The sequence below is a fragment of the Bos mutus genome, chromosome 6 (assembly GCF_027580195.1).
Source record: "Bos mutus isolate GX-2022 chromosome 6, NWIPB_WYAK_1.1, whole genome shotgun sequence".
Classification (NCBI taxonomy): Eukaryota; Metazoa; Chordata; class Mammalia; order Artiodactyla; family Bovidae; genus Bos; species Bos mutus.
Window position 1 is genome coordinate 116,715,534 of NC_091622.1, and position 18,513 is coordinate 116,734,046.

Here is an 18,513-nt window from a genome sequence, read left to right on the forward strand (position 1 = left end):
TCTTACAGTACCCTGTCCAATGCAGATACCAGCCACCAAAGCACGCTCTAGCATTCTGCTGGCCCAAAACCTCAGCTCATTAGGGTATGATCTTGGTGCCTGTGTCCAACTCTTGAGACCCCTGGACTGTAGCCTGCCAGGCTCCTCTGTCCATGGGATTTCCCAGGTGAGCATACTGGAGTGGGTTGCCATTGCCTTCTCCAGGGATCTTCCCAACCCAGGAATGGAAGCTGGGTCTCCGGCTACTTCACAAGTCATCACAGGTGACAGTTTTACCAACTGCCATACATACCACATACCTTGGGCTTCCCTAGTGGTTCAGCTGGTAAAGAACCCACCTGCAGTGAGGGAGACCTGGATTTGATCCCTGGGTTGGGAAGATCCTCTGGAGTGGAATACTACCCACTCCAGTATTCTGGCCTTGAGAATTCCATGGACTATAGTCCATGGGGTCGCAAAGAGTCAGACATGACTGAGCGACCTTCACTTACACCGTGTACCAAGTGCCACCCTCCAGCCTCCAGCAGACGTCCCCCCGCTGCAGTCCACCAGGCCCTGGAGCCAGTGCCACAGTTTTAGGACTCCACGCGGCGGTATCTCACTCCTGGCACCCAGTCCTGTAGACTCTATGACAGGCCAAGTTATATCGCCATGTAAGTCACTCTGAAACCACACTAACAGCAGCAAGAGTGCTGTGTTCTCATCGTCACCTCCTTCCCGTCGCAGGGCTGGTCCACCGTTTATAATGCAGGATGACTGGGCAGCCTCTGTCAATGTTGCCAGAATAGAGAGAAAAGAGATGGAGGAAGCGTGCGTTGCTTAAAGCCTCAGTGTAGGTGTGACCCGTGTCCCTTTTGCTTACTGCCATTAGCCAGAGCAAATCACACACCCAAGTCTGACATCTCCCGGACAGGGAAGCACCATCGTTCCCCAGAGAAGGGCAGCAACCGGCGATACTATCCGCCACACCTGCCTATGAGACAATAGCTCAGAAAAGCACCCAAGAAGAGTCCTAAGAAGCAGAGAAGCTAATATATTATGCAGTGAAAATTATCTTTTAAGCTTCAAGTCTGAAAATGTTGAGGTAAACATACAACTGATAAGAAATGGTTTTTATCTTCATTTTGTAAAACTTTTAGGAAACTATCTAATCGGGCACATACATAGTGATTACTGGGAAGGACACCACCTCTGTGCAGAAGGTTGTCTTCCGAGCTCAGGTGACGACGCTGGAGCTGGAGGAGGTGGCTCTGAGGCCTGGTCTGGCTCAGATGTGGGCCCAGGGGCAGGCCTGGCTCTCTGGGAATCAAGGCTTTCATCAGGCACATCATAGCTCCACGGATGATCTCCAAGGCTTCTCCCAAGTCTCCATTTTTATATACAATCTACATATTTTCAAAGGTTTTTCAAGAAAATTGTTATTCTTTGAAAATGTTATTACATATTTCAGAATACAACACTGAATTGCCTTTTCACTTTTTGTGTTTCTAACAATAAGCCATTTCCATGAAACAAACACTTTTAAGAGTCGTTTGATCCTGCGGCTGTTTCACCACGTGCTATTCTAGTCCTCTGTTTGGAACACAAAAATCATTTCCAAAGCAACTAATTATAGTCTAAGTCACAAGTGCTGGATTGCTGCTGCTGGTAGGAAATTAGAAGCAACCATCACACAAATATTAAAAGCTTCTTATTTTTGAAGCTCTCCCCCAAACTAGTACAAGATACAAAAAAATGCAGGAAAGACATATACAATACCCAATATAGAAGTGAACTTCTCAAGGTGGCTTTGTGAGTGATCAGCTTAGCATGAGTCGGAAGAGAATTGTTTTCTGTCTGGGACTTTGTACTTTCCCTGAAATCAGTGGAGCCTGTTTGCGTGGGTGTATTTCTGGTTCTCTTTTCTGTTCCGCTGGTCTGTGTATCTGTTCCTCTGCCAATACCACACTCTCTTGATTACTGTGTATTAAGTCTTAATACCAGGCAGTGATTCCTCCCACTCTCCTTTGTCAAGATTGTTTTTGGTATTCTAGGGCCATGCCTCTTCATTTACATTTTAGAGTCAGCTTGTCCTTGTCTACAAAACTTGCTTAGGTTTTAATAGCATTGAATTAAGCCTATGGATCATTTTAGGGAGAACTGACATATTTACTGTCCTATGTCTTCCATTCCACAAACACAGGATGTCATTCCACTTATCAAATCTTTGATTTCTTTCATCAGCATTTTGTAGTTTCAGACATACAGATCCTATACATATTTTGTTAATTGAATGCCTGCATTCATGTGTGCTAAGTTGCTTCAGTCGTGTCTGACTCTTTGCGATACTATGGACTGTAGCCCACCAGGCTCCACTGTCCATGGAATTTCCCAGGCAAGAATATTGGAGTGGGTTTCCATTTCCTATTCCAGGGAATCTTCCTGACCCAGGGATTGAACCCGTATCTCTTACATCTCCTGCACTGGCAGGCGGGTTCCTTACCACTAGCACCACCTGGGAAGGCCAACTGAAGTAAGTATTTCATTATCTTTGGGGTGAATGTAAATTGTATTACATTTTTAATTTCAATTTCTTCATGGTTTGTTGTCCATTTATAGAAATGCAGCTGACTTCTGTATATTGGTACTGTGTCTTGCAGCCTTGCTAAACTCACTTACTAGTTGTAGAAGTTGAAAAATATTGTTTTCTTATATATACGCTAAGACTTCCTATATAGACAATCATACCACCTACAAATACAGCTTTAGATCTTCCTTTCCAATCTGTATACCATTTATTTCTTTTCCTTGACTCATTTAGTGGCCAGAACTTCCACATTCAGTACTAAGTTGTTACTGATCTTTTTTTTTTAAATTTATTTATTTTAATTGGAGGCTAATTACTTTACAATATTGTGGTGTTTTTTGGCATGCATTCACATGAATCCGCCATGGGTGTACATGTGCTCCCCATCCTGAACCCCCCTCTCACATCCCTCCCATCCCATCCTTCAGGGTCACCCCAGTGCACCAGCCCCGAGAGCTCTGTCTCATGCATCGAACTTGGACTGGAAGGCATTCAGCCTTTTACCATGCAATATGCTGTTGGCTGTAGTTTTTTTTTAATAGATGTTCTTTATCAAGTTGGGGTTGCTCCCCTGTATTTCTAGATTCCCAAGGATTTTTACCATGAATGGGTGTTGGATTTTGTCAGGTGCTTTGTCTGGGTCAGTGGATATCATCATATTATTTCTTTGGCTTGATCATATATTGGACCACACTGATTGATTTTCTAATATTAAACCAGCCTTGCCCATCTGGAATAAATCCCACTTGGACACAGTGTATAGTTTTTTATGTTGCTGGATTTGGTTTGCTAATATTTTGCTGAGGATTTTTCACATCTAAATTCAGGAGTGATATTGGTCTATGTGGGGTTTTATTTTATTTTGTTTTTTATTCTTTGTCTGGTTTTGGTATTGGGACAACACTAGCTTCGCAAGTACGACTGGGAAGTGCTCCTCTTCTACTTTCTGAAAGGGGTCATATAAAACTGGTGTTAATTCTTTCAACATTTGGTAAAATACTCCATGGAAGACATCTGGCCCTGCCAAATCTCTCTCTTACCAGGAGATTTTAAATGAAAAGTTCAAGGACTATTCATGTTATCGATTTCATCAGAGTTGGGTTTCGATAGTTTGTGGTTTTCAAGAAATCGATCCATTTCTTCTGAATTTTTGAGCATGAAGTTGTTTATGGTGTTTCCTTACTGTCTTCTTGATGTCTGCAGAATCTGTTTAGTAATAATGTACTAATACCCTGTTCTAAATCCATCCTGATTCTGATGATCTGTGTCTTCTCTATTTTTATTTTTGTCAGTCTTGCTAGAGTCTGATAATTTTATTTTTTTGAAGAATCAACTTTTTTCCATTGATTTTTGCTGTTGTTTTCTATTTTTCAATGTCATCGGTTTCTGCCCTTATCTTTACTGTTTCCTTCCTCCTTCCTCATCTTTCTCAGGTTTCTTGAGGCAGCCTAGGCTGTTTATCTGAGGTCTCTCCTCATTTCTGATGGAGTGTTAGGTGCTGCGCACTTTCCTCCAGCATTGCTTTAGCTGCATCCTTCGCCTGACACTTTGACAAGAATGTTTTTCTGTAACACTTGGTCAGCAACAGCCAGAGTTGCTCTTGGCTCACTCAACAAAAAACACCCTTCGTGATCTATGCACAAGCACTCCCCCTGAATCACAAACAGATTCTCTCACACATTGTAAGGAGAACTCCAGGGCACCATTCCACCAGCACACTCAGATGGCAGTGAAGCTCAAACGTGAACCAGGCAAACAAAACACTCTTCCTGCCTAGGTAGAAACACTGTTCTCAGACTTTGCACACCTCTGGAGAGAGGGCAGGGGTATTACTAACTCTATTCCATGTCTTGAAAATTCTATGTTGCTTATATCCTTACTGGAGAGAAACTGAAATGGAAGAAAGTGCATCTTCTGGAAGAAGCACAGAGAAAGCTGTGGTGAGCAAAACACCAGGTGGGTTTGTGTAAAGGTGCAGGAGAGGGAAAGAGACAATGAGAGAGAATAAGACGAGATCCTCAACATTGGCGGTCATGGTGCAGGAGAGGGGAAGAGACAACGAGAGAATAGGACGAGATCCTCAACATCGGTGGTCATCAAGGACGTGCAAACCAAACTGCAAAGATACTACTCCACACCCAAGGGGACGGTTAGAATAAAAAAGAGAGAGAAACGGTACTGGCAAGAAGGTGGGTAAACTGGAGACCTGTGCAGTTTGTGGGGTATAAAATGGTGCAGCTATTTTGGAAACTAGTTCAATAATTCCTCAAAAAATTAAATATAGTTGCTACTGCTGTGATACAAATTTAAAACCATTTAAAAATGGTTGAGATGATAAATTTTGTTATTTTACCACAATTTTAAAAAGTTAAACATAGAATTACCATATGACTCAGATAGACTAGGTATCTATCCAAGAGAAATTAAAATATATTTCCACATAAAGTTTTGTGCATGAATGTTCACAGCAGTATTATTCATAATAGTCAAAAGGTGGAAACAACCCAAATATACATCAACTGATAAAGGGATAAATAAATGGAATATGGAATATTATTTGCCTGTTTATACTAATATATATTAGTACATATATATAATATATATTCCATAATTCCATTCTCATCCATAATTTTTATATATATATATATACACACACACACAGAATACATTATTCCACAGAAAGGAATATTATTCAGCCACAAAAAATAATGCAGTATTGACATGTGCTTCAGCATGGATGGACTTTGGAAACATCACGTTCAGTGAGAGAAGACAGCTACAAGAGGCCATGCTCTGTATGATTCCATTACTGTGAACTGTCCAGAACAGACGAATGTGTAGGAGACGGAAAGCAGACAAATGCTTTCCACGGGGACGAGGTTGAGGACCGACTCCTGGGGGGGTTCTCTTTAAGGAATGCAGATGCTCTGGAATTAGACAGTGGCCGTGGCTGCCAGACCTTGTGAACGCACTAAAACCCACTCAATTGTACACTCTCAAAGGGTGGGTTTTACGGCACGTGAATTTTATCTCAATTGTACACTCGAAAAGGGTGGGTTTTACGGCACGTGAATTATATCTCAATTGTACACTCGAAAAGGGTGGGTTTTACGGCACGTGAATTATATCTCAATTGTACACTCGAAAAAGGGTGGGTTTTACGGCACGTGAATTTTATCTCAATTGTACACTCGAAAAGGGTGGGTTTTACGGCACGTGAATTATATCTCAATTGTACACTCGAAAAGGGTGGGTTTTACGGCACGTGAATTATATCTCAATTGTACACTCGAAAAGGGTGGGTTTTACGGCACGTGAATTATATCACAATTGTACACTCGAAAAGGGTGGGTTTTACGGCACGTGAATTATATCACAATTGTACACTCGAAAAGGGTGGGTTTTACGGCACGTGAATTATATCACAATTGTACACTCGAAAAGGGTGGGTTTTACGGCACGTGAATTATATCTCAATTGTACACTCGAAAAGGGTGGGTTTTACGGCACGTGAATTATATCACAATTGTACACTCTCAAAGGGTGGGTTTTACGGCACGTGAATTATATCTCAATTGTACACTCTCAAAGGGTGGGTTTTACGGCACGTGAATTATATCACAATTGTACACTCTCAAAGGGTGGGTTTTACGGCACGTGAATTATATCACAATTGTACACTCTCAAAGGGTGGATTTTATGACATGTGAATTATATCACACTTTCTAAAAGAGCACACAGGGCACACTAAGGAGAAGGGCCTTTCCCTGGGAGCCTGGGAGGGGAGCAAGCTCCGGGACTTGGCAGCACCGGGTCCACCTGGCCTCTGAGAGCCGCTGAGCTGGGGGTGGGCAGGAGGGGTGGGCAGGGTCTAAGCCTGCTCTTACTGACTCTGGACCTCGGGACAACTGCATCCTCAAGAAAGGTGCTCATTGCCTTAGATGGGAGGAATTCCAGGCTTCAAACTGAAAGAAGAAAAGCCTAAGTAGGCAAAACAAAAAAGCAAGAAGGAGCCGGCAGTGAGAAGGAACAGGAGTTGAGTGCAGGCTTGCTTTGCCCCAAACAGCAGCTGAGGGCGCAGAGGCAACGCCGGGGTTGCCACCAGGCTGCCTGCAGGCCCTGGGCTCTGTCTTCTCCGACTGACACTCATCTGGAGGCACACGTGACTTTCACTTTTGATTTTTTGATATTTCTGGTACATTCCTCAGCAATCTACGCCCCTTCTGGAGCTGAAGAACAACCACCTCTTTCATACTTAGGAGACGCTTGGCATCCTAGCTATCTACTCTTTTCAAAAAGATTAAACTACTAGAGAAAAACATAATTTCTTATTGAAAACAGGTTTGGACCAACTTCAGGTTTTTAAAATCATGCCTGCATTCCTGTGGATCTGATACTGTTATGAGCGCGTATATCTTACCACTGTGAAGTCAGGGTGGAAAATACATCATCTCTCTCAGATTCCTGGAATAACTTCAAAAGTTCTGGGTCCCCAGATAAGTGTGCAAGAATGCGCAATTCGATCTGCGAGAAGTCTGTCAGATAGAGCTCTGCGTTAATTCAGAACCTATCCACACACGCCTCATTGTTGCCACCCAGCCCGGGCAACCTCAATCTCCCCTCCCCACAGGGAGGGGAATCAAGGTCGGCACGCCCACCTCCCACCTGCCAGGCCCCTGGGCATTGGGCTGTTCGCCATCCCTGGTGCTAAGAGTCCGGGAGACCTCTTCTGTAAGGCTGGCAAGGCCTCCAGGGGGCCGCACTCATTGATCGAGTCATCAGAACATCAGAGGTTCAGAAGGGCTCTCTCTGTGCCAGGCTGTGTGCCTGGGGTGCGCTAGTGAACAAGACGGATGGCGGTCCCTTCCGTGTGGAGCTGCTACTCGAGGAGAGGGAGACGGTTTGGGTGAATTATTCCGTGTGTTGGAAGGCGAGCAATGAAATGGGAAAGACAGATCAAGAGGAGGAGGTTCCAGAGTGAGTGTGTGTGGGGAGGTTGCTGCTGTGACGTGTCATTGAGAAAGGGACGAGGTAGCAGAGGCAAAGAGGTTGGAGGAGGGAGCAAGACCACACCGGGGAGAAGGCTCCATGCGGGGGAGAAGGCTCCGTGCGGGGCTGGCGGTGGGGCTGAGGGCAGAGTGGGAAGGGGCACCGGGGGGACAGGACAGAAGGGGGAGGTGGACTTGGGGGGCCTAGCAGGGAATCTTGGCTCTAGGTGCAGTCACGTGAAGAAGCCCAGGAGGCAGAGCTGCCCTCGCCTACTGGGCATAAGAAGCCTCGGCTTCACGTAAATATCTGCCTGGGGTTTACCTTCAGGAGCGAGTTCTGTAAGCGCCTTTGGATTACTCGGTTTCTAAGCATTTGAACACGTGAAGCACGTAAGGTGGGCTCCAGTGGCATGCTGTGTCTGCTGGCACGTACCTGCTGCCAGGAAGGTGTAGCCTTCGGATGAAACAAACGCCGTCCTTGGGGAGATGCTGAGTTCGTCCTCTTCACCTGAATCGTTATGAGTTCAAGAGCACTTGGTGAACTGGTCGTTGAGCTGATTCATAGCTATTCCTCACACACAGTTATTTTAACATCACTCGGAAGTCAGAAGAGTATTTTCCTGATTTTTCTTAATGCAATTTTAAAACATCATAAGACTGCTGAAAGCAAACTAGATTTTCTGCTGTTAAAATTTCCTGTTCTGTCTACAATTCTCAGTGAAGAAAAGGTCAAACACTGGCCCTCTGCGCCTCACCAATAGGAGGCCTCCTTGGGGAAGGTCTCCCCGCGGAATGTGCGGTGCAGGGCTGGCGCAGGCCAAGCTGCTGCCTACCTCCAGGAGCTCTGTTCACGCAAAGCTCATGGCGCGTCACTGTTTCGCTTCGACCTTCTGGAAGCAGCAGTTCCCGAAAGCAAGTGGGCAGGAGTTTACTGGGAACAGGCCACAGAAGCCGGCTTTGCTCAGACTTGACCTTTTCTTTCTCAGAAATGTCATCACCCTCAGGGCAGTGGAGTGGATGGAGACAAAGAAGAGTGTGACTACACTTTTACAAACATGTCCAGTAATTTTCAGACCTTAATAAAAGCCAGCTCCGTTGTCTGTCTCTTCTCTGTTGGGAAGCTGGTGGGGGAGAGGCAGTGGGAGGGGAGCCTCTTTCCCGGGGTAATTTATCATCCACTTTCACTTAGAAACCGCTAGAGGGGAGGGGCCGTGCCACTTGAGCTGAGTTTTATTTTTCTGTGTATATTTAAATCCTGGTCACGCAAATACAGAAGAGAACTTCAGGAAAGAAAAGCAGTTACTTAGATAGCAAAACAATTACAAACATTTCTAGGCTTAAAAAAAAACGTTGCTCAAGATTTTTGTGAAATAAAAAGAAATGTGTTACCTTTAAAACTCTGAGGTTTAGTTATCTGAATTGGGTGCTTGGAGATACCTTGGATATTCTGCGAATAATAGAAGGGAAACTGCTTTAGCTGAAATATCTTCTTTTAATCTGAATCATTTAACGGTATTTAAAATGTGTTACATTTAAAATATATATATATATTTTTTGGAGAAGGAAATGGCAACCCACTCCAGTATTCTTGCCTGGAAAAGTCCATGGACAGAGGAGCCCGGTGGGCTGCAGCCCATGGGGTTATATGACTGAACACACACGCATGAGGAGGGTGGAGAGAGACGGGTTGGTAGCAGTAAACTGGAAGAACCAAAAATACATTTATTTACCTGGCTGCCCCAGGTCTTAGCTGCAGCGTTTGAACTCTCAGGGACGGCACCTGGGATCCAGTTCCCTGACCAGGGATGGGACCTGGCTTCCCTGCTTTGGGAGCTCTCTGTCACTGGACCACCAAGGGAAGCCCCTAAATGTGTCATATTTTATTAAACCCTAACAAAATAACCAATGCCAATGTGTTATGCATATGTGTATCCATCTTAATACAACTAATACTGAAGCACAATTTTGGTGGGTAGACCAAAGTATCAATGTAGAGTCAACATACAAAAGTCAATTCTATGTTTACACAGTGCCAATGAATAATCAGACATTGAAATTAAATAAACAATGCCATTTATATTAATAACAGCACCCCCAAAACATTCAGGTATAAATTTGTATGTTGAAAACTACAGAATCCTGATAAAAGAAAATTAATAGTCCTAAATAAATGGAAAGATATACCATGTTCATGGATTAGAACATTCAACATTAATATGCCAATGACTCCCAAATTGATCTATAAATTCAACACAATCCTAATTAAAATATTAGCAGTATTTTCTTAGCTATCAACAAGCTGATTCTATAAATTGTGGATTATAAATATAAATGTAAAATGCAAAACTCTAAAACTTTTAGAGGAAAATTTAAGAGAAAATCTGTGTAATCTTGCATTAGACAAAGAATTCTTAGATATACCCCTTCAGCATGGTCCGTAAAGAAAACAATGAAAAACTGGACTCCATCAAACTTACTTTTGTTTTTTGCAAATCACGTTGGATTCAAAACATATAAAGAACTCTCAGACTTCCCTGGTGGTTCAGTGGCTGAGACTCTGCCGCCCCATGCAGGGGCCATGGGCTCAATCCCTGTTCAGGGAACTCGATTCCACACGCCATATAGTACGGCCAAAAAAAAGGAACTCTCAAAAAAAGTTAGCAATGAAAGGTACTTCCAGAATGGCAGAGTGAGGAGCTTGCCAACTCATTCTATGAAGTGTTATCCTGATGCTAAAACCAGATACCAAATACAACATCCTCCATAAACAGGCACAAGGATCCTCAGTCGATATTAGCACGCTGAAACTAGCAACACACAAAAAGGGTTTTGTACGCAGCCAACGGGGATTTATCTCAGAAATGCAAAAAAAAATTTAATATAATACACCAGATTCGTAGGATAAAGGACAAAAACACATCATCACCACAACAGGACATAAGCATTCAACAAAAGTCCAACACTTTCATATTAAAACATTTCAATTTTCTAGGAACAGACTTTTCTCAAGTTAATAGAAGAACATCTACAAAATCAACTCACTCTGAGTAATGTCAGGGTCTATAATTGTATAAAACAGAATATGTTCTCTGACTAATAGCATGTCAAACTGGGATCAGACCAGACTGTAACTAGCACACTCGGCTAAAAGCTCTTGGTGAGCACAGCTCGGTGTAGGCTCATCCAGCAAGCAAGGACTCGGCTCCTAAAGTCATTTCCCTTCCATGGCCCATAAAACATCAGCTTAATGAAAGTTGCTTTACCAACGGAAAGAGGGATAAAGAAGCTTATTTGTCCTGAGAAAGCAGAAATGTGATTACCTTTAGATAAAGATAAAGGAAACTTTTTAATAACTAAGTGCTACTTTTTGTTTTACAATATAACAAATAATCAAATAACAGTGACTGCTCACTCTGGTGTCCGACTCTTTGTAACCCCATGGACCGCGGCACACTAGGTTCCTCTGTCCATAGAATTTTCCAGGCAAGAATACTGGAGCGGGTTGCCATTTCCTACTCCAGGGGATCTTCCCAACCCAGGGAATGAATCTGGGTCTCTTTCATTTCCTGCCTTGGTAGGCGGATGCTTTACCACTGCAACAATTTGGAAGCCCAATAAAAATAATAGAAACTTCACTAACTATGTAACCTATATAGCACACTTTATACACTATGGCACACTATATAACACTCTACAGTTTGAACATTTTAAGGAAAGTTAAAATGTATATTTTGTCCTTTGATCATACGACATGCTAAGAAGGGGCTTGAAGGGTATAGCTTTTTTTCCTCCCCTACCACGGCTGAGAGACCTGAGCTCAATTCTCAGGCAACTTTCGCTCATCTCAAATGGCGTCTTCTTTTCTGTTATTACACGGAAGCTGCTCTGTCCACGGTGAGCAGAAGGGAGGCTCTGGCATCTGACTCTGGCAGAGAACCTCAACCTTGAACACCATCTTTCACTGTCAAGTTGCAGGGAAAGAAGAGTTTAAGGCTTAGTTCCCTTAAGTTAATCTTAAAACAAGCCAGATAAAAATGTTGTTAATGCTGACTGGAGACTAGTGGAATGTACAATCACCAAACAAAAAATAAATTACTTTCAATCAGAACTGCTCTTATGAAGTGTCCCAAATATGTCTAGAGATAACAGTTATTAAATCAGTTGTTAAAAATAGAACCAGAATATTTTGATGGAGAACATAAAAAAGTAACCATTTTATTGTAGAACAGTCTTACAGAAAAGTTAGGAACACAGTATAGGCCCCTCACTGAGCTTCCTATATTGCTAGCATCTTACGTTTTTAGGGTATTTGACACAATTAAGAAACCAGCATCAATACATTATTACTAATTCCATACTTTATTTCGATTTCACCAGTTTTCACCTGAAGTCCTTTTTCTGCCCCAAGACCCTACCCAGGACCTCGCATCATGTTCGGTCGTCTGGTTTCCTCAGCTCCTTGGCTGTGGCAGCTTCCCAGATTTTGTTTTTTATGACCTTGTTCTGAGGGCTGGTCAGGCAGCACATCCCTCAGCTGGGATCTGCTTGTTGTTTTTCTCGTGGTTAGACCAGGGTTGCGGGTTTGGGGAGGGAGGCCTCCGAGATAAGTGCCCTTCTCATGCCGGCAGGTCAAGGGTGCCTGCTGTCAGCGTGACCCGTCACTGCTGACGTTGACCTTGCTCTGAAATGGTGTTTGCTACGTTCTCCCCTGAACAGTCACTTTTTTATTTTCCCCTTTCTAGGCTGCTCTCTCTGAAATTGAGTTTCTGAGCACAGCCCTCACTTCTGTCTGCAGTGACAGAGATGAAGTGATAGGCGTGGTGTCCTGAGAAAGCTGACTCCCGGGGCAGTGTTCACTGACCCGACGGCAACGGTACAGGCAACAGAGCCAGGGGAGGGGAGTGGAGGTCAGCCCCGGCGTGGACACCGCTGGTGTGGATAGAGACAGGGAGCTCTGCAGCAGCCAAAGGCGGAACCCGGCCAGCAAGGGACTGCATCTCAGGATGTGCAATTTGACTTCCTTTGTTAAACTTATTCATAGGTGTTTTATTATTTTTATTCAACTATAAACAGGATTTGTTGTTGTTCACTCACTCGTGTCCAACTCTTTGTGACCCCATGGGCTGCAGCACGCCAGGCTTCCCTGTCTTCCGCTATCTCCTGCAGTTTGCTCAAACTCATGTCCATTGAGTTGGTGAAGCTATTTCGCCATCTCATCCTCTGCCACCCTTTTCTCCTCGTGCCTTCAACGTTTCCCAGCATCAGGGTCTTTTCCAAAGAATCAGTTCTTCGCATCAGGTGGCCAAAGTATTGGAGCTTCAGCTTCAGCATCAGTCCTTCTAATGACTATTAAGGGTTGATTTCCTTTAGGATTGACTGATTTGATCTCCTTGCAGTCCAAGGGACTCTCAAGAGTCTTCTCCAGCACCACAGTTTGAAAGCACCAATTCTTTGGCACTCAGTCTTCTTTATGGTCCAACTCTCACATCTGTACATGACCACTGGAAAAACCATAACTTAGACTAAATGGACCTTTGTTGGCAAAGTAATATCTCTGCTTTTTAATGTGCTGTCTAGGTTTGTCATAGCTTTTCTTCCAAGGAGTAAGCATTTTTTAATTTCATGGCTACAGTCACCATCTGCAGTGATTTTGGAGCCCAAGAAAATAAAGTCTCTCACTGTTTCCATTGTTTCCCCATCTATTGGCCATGAAATTATGGGACTGGATGCCATAATCTTAGTTTTTTGCATGTTGAGTTTTAAGCCAGCTTTTTCACTCTCCTCTTTCACTTTCATCAAGAGGCTCTTTAGTTCTTCTTCACTTTCTGCCATTAGGGTGGTATCATCTGCATATCTGCGGTTATTGACATTTCTCCCTACAATCTTGATTCTAGCTAGTGCTTCATCCAGCCCGGCATTTCACATGATATACTCTGCACAGAAGTTAAATAAGCAGGGTGACAATACACAGCCTTGAACCACTCCTTTCCCAATTTGGAACCAGTCTGCTGTTCCATGTCTGGTTCTAACTGTTGCTTCTTGAGCTGTATACAGGTTTCGCAGGAGACAGGTAAGGTGGTCTGGTATTCCTATCTCTTGAAGAATTTTCCAGTTTGCTTTGATCCACGCAGTCAAAGGCTTTAGTGTAGTCAATGAAGCAGAGGCAGATGTTTTTCCGGAACTCCCTTGCTTTTTCTATGATCCAGCGGGCGTGAGATCTGGGTGCTGGGTGCGCTCTTTGCTAGGGGTGTCACTGCTTCTGGGCGCTCTAGGCTGACAGACCAAGGAGACGTGTGTGTTTAAAGGTGTCTGCGTGTGACCACCTGTGCCTGCATGGAGTTAAATGGGAGTCCACCCTGCTGTCTCCAACTCTGTCCACCACCATGTGGAGCACTCCAGCGTCCTCCCTACTCCAACACGAGAAACCTGGCTCCCGCCATCGGTGACCATGTCACTCTGCCGGGTCCACCGGGCCGTGGGCAGGACCTGGTCTGTGAGCCTCGGGGGCACTGTAGGGTGGGTGCAGCGTATTGCGCACACAGACGTGACCGCACGTGAGGAGGAATGTCTGGAAAGGTGCCCAAACGATGGAAACTGAAAGCAAGTGGGACTTCAATCTCCTGTAGGGCATAACATTTTCTGCTGTTAATGTGGACAGTGAAATGAATGAAAACCACCTCCAGTCCTTTGTGTGGCAAACCCCGCCAGAGTCTCCAGGTCGCCCGAGATCCCCTGCGGGAAGTGCCAGGGCTCTGCAGCAAGTCCCTTCCTCAGCCTCCGCCTGCTGCTCTGGAGGGGTGATGACTGGGCACTCGCCCCCATTTGTCTACACAGTGGACTCCGGCACATGTAAGAAAAATAAGAGAACTGATCTAGAAAAACTCAATGCTAACAGCCCTCAGTCCAGGTTAAGCGACAGGCGAGGTGCAAAGGTGGCATCTGAAGCCTCTCCTTTGGCGTCTGTCAGAAAGTCAGCAGCTGTTTTAGCAAAAATGCCAGAAACAGGGTCCGGTTTGACCTGTGGAGAAGGCAGCCGCGCGGCTCAGGACTGCGGCTGGATGCGCGAAGGCTCCACACTCCAGGCAGCCGCGGAGGCGATGGGCGCCCAGACGCGGGGACCGCAGCGTCCTCGGATAATCCAGGGTGGGCCGGCTTCCTCTGCCCTGCTCTCCAGTGGAGCGGCTCTCCAGTCTTCCAAGCGCTGTGTGGGACGCCCGCCGAGGGCTGCTGGGGTAAAGGAAGAACCGGGCTCCGCAGGACGCGCCTCCAGGGCCGGCTTCCTTCGGTTGTCGCCTCCCCATCAGCGCTGCCCCGGAATGCGGCCTTTTCCCGTGCTCTCGGCCCGCCCCGCCCCTGAGTTGTGTTCTCCAGTGCTCATCACCTCCCACACCGCGACTAGTTGAGCCTGTTTGCTGTCGGTCTCGGGCCCTCCACCCCCAGGCTCCACGAGGGCAGAGGTTTCGGCTCCACGAGGGCAGCGATTTTGGTCCGCTAGGCACGAGCTCCGCGATTCTGGGAACCAAAGAGTGAGCGAGGAGAGGCAAGAAGGGAGGCGGGCGGAGGAGCGGGGGTCCAGACTTCAGCATGAGAGCCTTGGCCGCAGGTGGGCCTGAAGAGCATCGGGCTGGCACCCGAGAGGCTCCCTGGCTGGGGCAGGAGGCTGGGGGATGGAGGGGGGTGAGGAGGCGGGGAGAGGAGAGGAGACCAGGAGGCGGACCCCACGGGAGCTGGTGCTCAGCTCGACATGCAGTCCTGCCTGCAGGACCAGGGGGCTGAGACAGGGACTGCGACTCAGTGGGGTTTTTTGTTTTCTTTTGAGAGATCTGAAGGACAACTAAGTAAAGAGAGATGTGAGTCCGAGCATGAGAGAGGGCAGTTACCGGTGGGGAAGGGGCGTGGGGCTGGTGAGAGCAGCAAGGAGGCGGGGGGCGGGGGGAGGAACCAGCCCCGCCCCACGCCCCGCCCCCAGGGGAACTGGAGAGGGAGCCGCCTGGGGAGGAAGGACAGACCGGCCCACCAGCAGGGGACAGTGAGGGCAGCCTGGAGCGGGCCAAGCGCTCGGCCACCAGGGAGAGCCTGAGCCTCTGCCAAGCAGAGGAGGAGGGAGGCCGGGCCCAGTGCGTCCACAGGGCGTCAGGCAGCTTGACTCCAAGAACAGGCTCCTCTCCCAGCCGGCTCTTTGCCTCTGAAGGTCTGTTCAGTTGCAGGTCACAACCAGTGCTTTGAAAGATGAGCTTGAATAGAACAAAAATCAGCAGTGTGCACAGCTTGGTGGTACCTGCCCCTAATCACCTCCACCCTCCAGGGCCCCATGAAGGCAGGTGCGTAGAAGGGCTGTGACTCCTCCAAGGACCATGAAGACCTTTTTATTCCAAATAAGAGTAGGAAAGTAATAAGTCACTAAAATAACAAAATACAGAGGTTTAAAAATCTCATTTAGGTTCAAATAGTGGTGCAGATTTAGCCATAATTATCTAATTCATGAAAATCTTGCTAGTAAATATTTTGATAGATATTTAAATGATATCAGGGCTTCCCTGATAGCTCAGTTTGGTGAAGAATCCACCTGCAATGGAGGAGACCCCGGTTCAATTCCTGAATTGGGAAGATTCGCTGGAGAAGGGAAGGGCTACCCACTCCAGTATTCTTGGGCTTCCCTGGTGGCTCAGCTGGTAAAGAATCTGCCTGCAATGTGGGAGATCTGGATTCAATCCCTGGGTTGGGAAGATCCCCTGGAGAAGGCCAGGGCTACCCACTCCAGTATTCTGGCCTGGAGAATTCCAAGGACTGTATAGTCCATGAGGTCGCAAAGAGTTGGTCACGACTGAGCAACTTTCACTTAAATGTTATCACGTGGGAGAGATATTCATAAGCAAAGCTGAAAAATTCACACACCAACAATGGAAAGAGCAAGGCTAGATTATTCCAAACGGCCACTGTAACATCCGGTAGGCACAGAGGCACACTGGGCTTAAACACTGAACAGGGAGAGCAGGACTCTTCTTGGGGCACGGTCTGAGCCTGAAGGCAAGTTTCTGAGACTCTTCACCAAACGACAATGTAAGAACAACTGGCACACTGGAAGGCAGGCTAGAACATCCGCTGCTAGAAGCGAAAAGATAAGTAATAAGTATCCCTTTCTAGTACAATCAAAGAGACACTGGTTAAATTAAACTTGTGTAGTAGATTTAAAATTTGTGACCCTTATTTCTGCTAAGAACATGAAAAATACCATAATCTTGCCACTTGCTTTAGGCCTCACAGCTCTTTTTCCTTTTCCTTAGCAAACGGCACTCCGATTTTCACGAGGGTCCTCCTCCCCACTTTCCCTCAGCCAGCAGAACCTGTCCTCTGGCTACGGCGACTAGCTCAATAGACCAGTGGCTATTCCAGACAGAGATGCAAAGAGATGCTTGCTGAGGGCATCTGCAGAAGGTGTTTCCTCCTCCTTTCATGGAAGGGGCATGGAGAGACACTGCTCGTTTCCACTGGGGAGAAACTAAGCTGGTGTCCCCAAGACCTGCTAAGATGCTGAGAAAGAGAGGCTGGGAGATGGGGGACAGAAGCTGGACTGCCCATCTGACTTTGACTACTAGACCGAGCCTTGCCTTAAGCCAGCCCTCCCTTGAACTCCTTAAGCCGGGTACGCTGAGACTGCTGAGGCCAGTTTAGTCTGACTTGCTGCCACTCGCAGCTGAAGGTATCTGAATGAGCACACGGACTAGAGGTGCTTCCATCACCAGTTTAGACGTGGGGAGAAGCACCCACTCAGCAAAGGGCCAGCAGTCCTCCAAGCCCAGCCTCCTCCTTGACTTTTCTGTCATGCCCCTCCCGCTCCGGGCGGCATCTGCACGGAGAAGCCTACAAACCCACTGTATCAGGAAGGCGCGGGACCTGCGTCAGCAGCCTGGCGCTACCTGCCCTCACTGCTTTGGCTGGTGAAGCCAGTTATCACACCAGGGCCAACATCCAATGGCCCCTCCTCTGCCGACCTGGTTCTGGCGTTGGCTCTGCCTGACAAGGCTGATCTGCTGAAACTCAGGTCCTGGACTTGGCCTTGGGCTGTCCACTTCACAGCCCCCGCCGTGACCTGTTCAGACCAGACAAATATGGTAGCCCTGCATTTCCACACCAGGGGACCCGGGGCCCAGGGACCATGGACTTCCCAGCCCTCACTCAGGCCCTTAGGGCCTACGGAGTCTTGGTAGGAGAGCCACTTAGGGTTCCTGCCCAAGGCTCACGCCTGGTCTCGGCCTGGAGCTCCTGGAAACACCCTTCTCCCAGGCTTCTGGACCGGAAGCAAGCCTCAGTCCCAAGGCTTGCAGCTTGTGTCAGCCTACCCGCTCTGGGTTTCTCCCCCAAAGGGCCCGGCCAGGCCCTTTCGGAGGAGGTGCTTGCCTCCCTCTCAGCACTTCCTCCAAGGCCGGGAGGAGTTCCCACGCCTCCCTGTGAAATGGACCTGTCCGTACAGCATACTTGCATACCTTACATTATAAACTCTGAAAAATACAGTCCTGAGTCTTGATATTTAAAGGGAAGCTTCTGAAAAAAAAAAAAAAAACCCAAACACTTTCTGATGGTCGTTCCTGACACTTTCTTGTTTCCGCTGAGCACTTTCACAAGTTCCATGCTGAAAGCCAGAGCCAAACACAGACTTCTTTATTCTCAGCTGTATCCCCCTCTCCCCCTGAAGAAACAGAGGCCTCGGCCCCAAGAGGTGCTGGGAGTGAAACCCACAGAAGACAGTGCTTTGAAAGCTTCCTTGTGCAAGCACGGCTTTTGTTCCGTTAAAGATGCCAATTAGGAGACTACCTTCCAGGAAGGTGTGCGGGTGCTCTCCCACCCCCAACCAGTACAACCAGAGCCCGGATGAACCAAGGCGGGCAAGCAGGTGGACAGTGAGGCAGACCGGCTCGGGACCACAGGGCCAAGGGTTACTAGTCCAATCCCCCACCGAGT

The 18,513-nt window shown here is 46.8% G+C and overlaps 1 protein-coding gene across 1 annotated transcript in view; it reads right to left on the reverse strand.

The window, feature by feature from the left end:
- Positions 1-18,513, reverse strand: part of POLN (DNA polymerase nu) — a 151,217-nt gene that overhangs the window by 60,636 nt on the left and 72,068 nt on the right. The window contains exons 15-17 of the mRNA XM_014478382.2: positions 8,944-9,001; positions 7,988-8,062; positions 6,987-7,101 (exon numbers count right to left, since the gene is read on the reverse strand). Of these exons, the coding sequence (XP_014333868.2) occupies positions 6,987-7,101; positions 7,988-8,062; positions 8,944-9,001 (248 nt within the window). The remainder of the gene's footprint in view (positions 1-6,986; positions 7,102-7,987; positions 8,063-8,943; positions 9,002-18,513) is intronic.